General features: G+C 45.9%; 1 protein-coding gene across 1 annotated transcript in view; it reads left to right on the top strand.

The window, feature by feature from the left end:
* RBP2 (retinol binding protein 2, cellular) overlaps positions 1-3,468 on the top strand; it is a 28,063-nt gene that overhangs the window by 17,523 nt on the left and 7,072 nt on the right. The window contains exon 4 of the mRNA XM_011998539.1: positions 847-1,025. Within this exon, the coding sequence (XP_011853929.1) occupies positions 847-1,025 (179 nt within the window). The remainder of the gene's footprint in view (positions 1-846; positions 1,026-3,468) is intronic.

The following is a 3,468-nucleotide window of genomic DNA, read 5'->3' as shown; positions in this document are numbered from 1 at the left end:
GGGCCAGGCATTGTGGCTCACATCTGTAATCCCAGCACTTTGGGAGACCAAGGCACATGGATCACTTGAGCTCAGGAGTTTGAGACCAGCCTGGCCAAATGCTGAAACCCCATCTCTACAAAAAATACCAAATTAGCTGGGTATGGTGGTGTGCACCTGTTGTCCCAGCTACCTGGGAGGCTGAAATGGGAGGATCACTTGAGCCCAGGAGGTCAAGGTTGCAGTTAGCCAAAATCATGACACTTCACTCCAGCCTAGACGACAGAGTGGGACCACATCTTGAAAAAACAAAACAAAAGAAAAAACAAAAAACAAACCTTTACTGGCGGCTAAGAACTGAGGCAAAACAGTCTGCTGTTAAAATGGAAGTTTGTAACTATCCCTCCCCACTGTGGACATTAACAAAAGTTTCCTAAGTTTCATCTTTAACCATGATTAAAACTGGTGATTTCCAAAGTCTTTTTACTTTTAAATCATCAGATCTTTTTGTTCAGCAAACTCTTAGGAGGATGCCCAACGGGTCAGATAGAATAGAGGTGCTGTGACGTGTATGCGTGTGTGTGTGTGTGTGTGGGTGTTGGGGAGCTGCAGCTTAGGGGTGAGTCTTGTGTGCTACATCTCCCTCCCATCAGGGATCCTGAGGAGGTGCCAGAAGACTCCTAGGTTTCCCAGCAACCGACTGAGATGCCCAACTTGGCCACGAGTAAGATGCTTGTTTCCCACTTAAGCAAAGACAGGTGGCCTATACACAATCTGTGTCTCTAGTCTTGAATGTTTGGTCTTGTTAAAGAAATGAATGAGTCTGGCTGAGCACATCATAACCTCCACAATTCCCTTTGCCAACAGATATTGATTTTGCCACCCGCAAGATTGCAGTACATCTCACTCAGACGAAGGTTATTGATCAAGATGGTGATAACTTCAAGACAAAAACCACTAGCACATTCCGCAACTATGATGTGGATTTCACTGTTGGAGTAGAGTTTGACGAGTACACAAAGGGCCTGGATAACCGGCATGTTAAGGTACTGACTGGGGCTAGTGTTTTTCACTCACACATTCTGTGCAGGGGCTGGCTATTTGGTATCATGATGAAAAAAAAAATGTTAGAAACAACCTGGGAAAAATCAGGAAAGGAGCACCAGGATGGCCTTAATCATGCTGGCAATGAAAAATTATTGAAAGTTTAGTAGGAAAAGGCAGGCCTAGGAGAGGTTAAGAGCTCAACCTCTCCAGGATCGAGGGCCAGGGCCTATGAGTCATATACAGCCATGGGCCTGGCAGGCAGAGGGAAGAGGGCAAGGTGGAACATCACAGGGAGGGACAGCAGCTGTGCCCTCTGGGAGCCAGGGCACATGGAAAGGTGGCAGCCCTGCCCAGTGCCAGTCAAGCGCTGCCATGGAGGAGCGAAGCCTGAAGGTGCCAGATTTTTTTTAGGAGACATAGAGAAATCAGATGTTTTTATATAAAATATCTCAAATTTTTATGATTCTGCTGAGAAAGAGCAAATATAAAATAAAACATCTCAATTATAGACTATCCCAGCTGATTTCATTTTTTTTAGAAAAGAATGATCCAAATTAAACAAAAAAAAAATCAGTAGGTTAAGTGAAGTCAAGTTATATCCAACCCTAGTAACTTGGAGAAGCCTCTGGCAAGTTTGTGGCTCTGTCCTAGCATTGCCTTAACCGACAAGGGATAATCTAGGCGACTCTCCAAGTATCAGAAGGCCAGACTTTCGCTGTTTGAACTATTGAATATAGGTGGGACTCTGAAAGCAGGCAGAAACAATTCAAGTTTGCAGAAGAGGCAGGCCTTGCCCACAGGAGCTGTTTGCAAATAAGGTAGAGGCAGCAAGGAAGAAGTGGAGAGATGCTGGGAAGGCAAGGGGAACACCAGCTCTCCCCAGCATCACTGTGTGGTATCCCAACCCAGTAACCAGCCCTCCTGCTCACATTCATGCTCATTGTGCCTGTTTTTGATTTTCCAAATCAAATTACACCTGGTCAGTCCCCACCAAACCTGAGATAGGAGAAATCCAATCTCAGTTGTATTTAAGGATTCCACCCAACCCATCATAACAAACCCCGGGGATACACAGTCCAAGAGATTTGGGAAGGTTCCTGGCTTGTCATTTATCATGGTTGCAATTGGCTGTTCACTGTCTATGCCCATGCATTTTATACAAGGGTGGGCAGTTAGAATATTCAAAGCATCCTCTCCCTCTGTGCCAGTTCAGCCACTGGAACTTCTGTCCTATCTCCCAAACTGAGGGAGGACAGAGCTGAGTACTCTGACCCAAGGTATCTGTACTGTTGCCTTCCCACCCCCGCAAAGAGCCAGCTCTTCAAGTGCCACAACAAAGCAAGCAACACCCTCTGCCCTGCCCTACCCTGCTCTCCATGAGTCCTGACCTTCCCAGGATCGGGCCACCACCCCGAGACTCTCACACTGTGCTTCCAGGAGCTCCTGCAAAGTCAGAGGTCTCAACTCTCCCCCAAAGCAATTGGCACAAGCTCTGATTCCTCTCCTGGGGTGGGAAGGAAAAGCTGCTATTATTATTTGGTGACAACTTAAAGGCCAAGAGAGGTGGACACACTTTATTTCTCAGTCAAGTTGTCCTGTAGTATTGATAGTCGCAGCCATCAAGTCAAGGTTGAATTATATTTAGTGTTCTTTGCTAAAGAAAAGTAAAGCATGATGGAAATTTTTCCATCAGAGCACTCTTGCATGAGAACTTAAGATTCTGGGCCCTGGAATGTCCACTTATGGAACCCCTCCCTGAGTGGATAATGGATCAACAAGCCTTTTCTGAACCTGTGAACCATCTGACTGAGAAGCCAATTCATCAGACACCAGAATTGCCAGGAAAATTGATCTCAGAATTTTCTGCATCACTCTGCTATTCCAACCCAATCAGTGCAAAATGTTTCATTTTCCTTCACCTTTCTGCTTTGGGTGTGGGCTCTTGAAAAGCAGGCCTGTCCTCTCTGAGTTGATCCTTTGTCACCTTTGATGGTAGAGAACTTGCTCTTCCTAAAATAAATCACACTTCCAGCCCTTAATGGATTCCACATGTTAACACTACTCCTACCTTTCTTCTGCCTCTCCATGTTCCATTTTCTCCCCTCTCCAGAATCAGCAGTTAGCCCTGCAGAGAGAGAGAATCCTCTTTCCCACAGCTTGCCTCCTCTTTGCCTTCACTAGAAAACCAGAGTGAATGCATACACACACACACACACACACACACACACACTCTCACACACCCTTGGTAGGGAGTGAGAAGTACCCAGGACAGTTTGCCCAGCCTCCAACAACGGGTCATTCCCGTGAGAATCACCATGCAGAGCAGATGCCCAAGGAACTACCTACTTCCTGTAACTTCACTGGAACCCTTCAGCTGGAAGGGGATGCTAGAGAGTGGGCAAATCTCTTTCTCAGATTGATTTTTTTTTTTTTTTTTTTTTT

Source organism: Mandrillus leucophaeus, unplaced genomic scaffold (genome assembly GCF_000951045.1).
Source record: "Mandrillus leucophaeus isolate KB7577 unplaced genomic scaffold, Mleu.le_1.0 Scaffold573, whole genome shotgun sequence".
Lineage (NCBI taxonomy): Eukaryota > Metazoa > Chordata > Mammalia > Primates > Cercopithecidae > Mandrillus > Mandrillus leucophaeus.
This window is presented reverse-complemented; position numbering and strand designations above follow the sequence as displayed.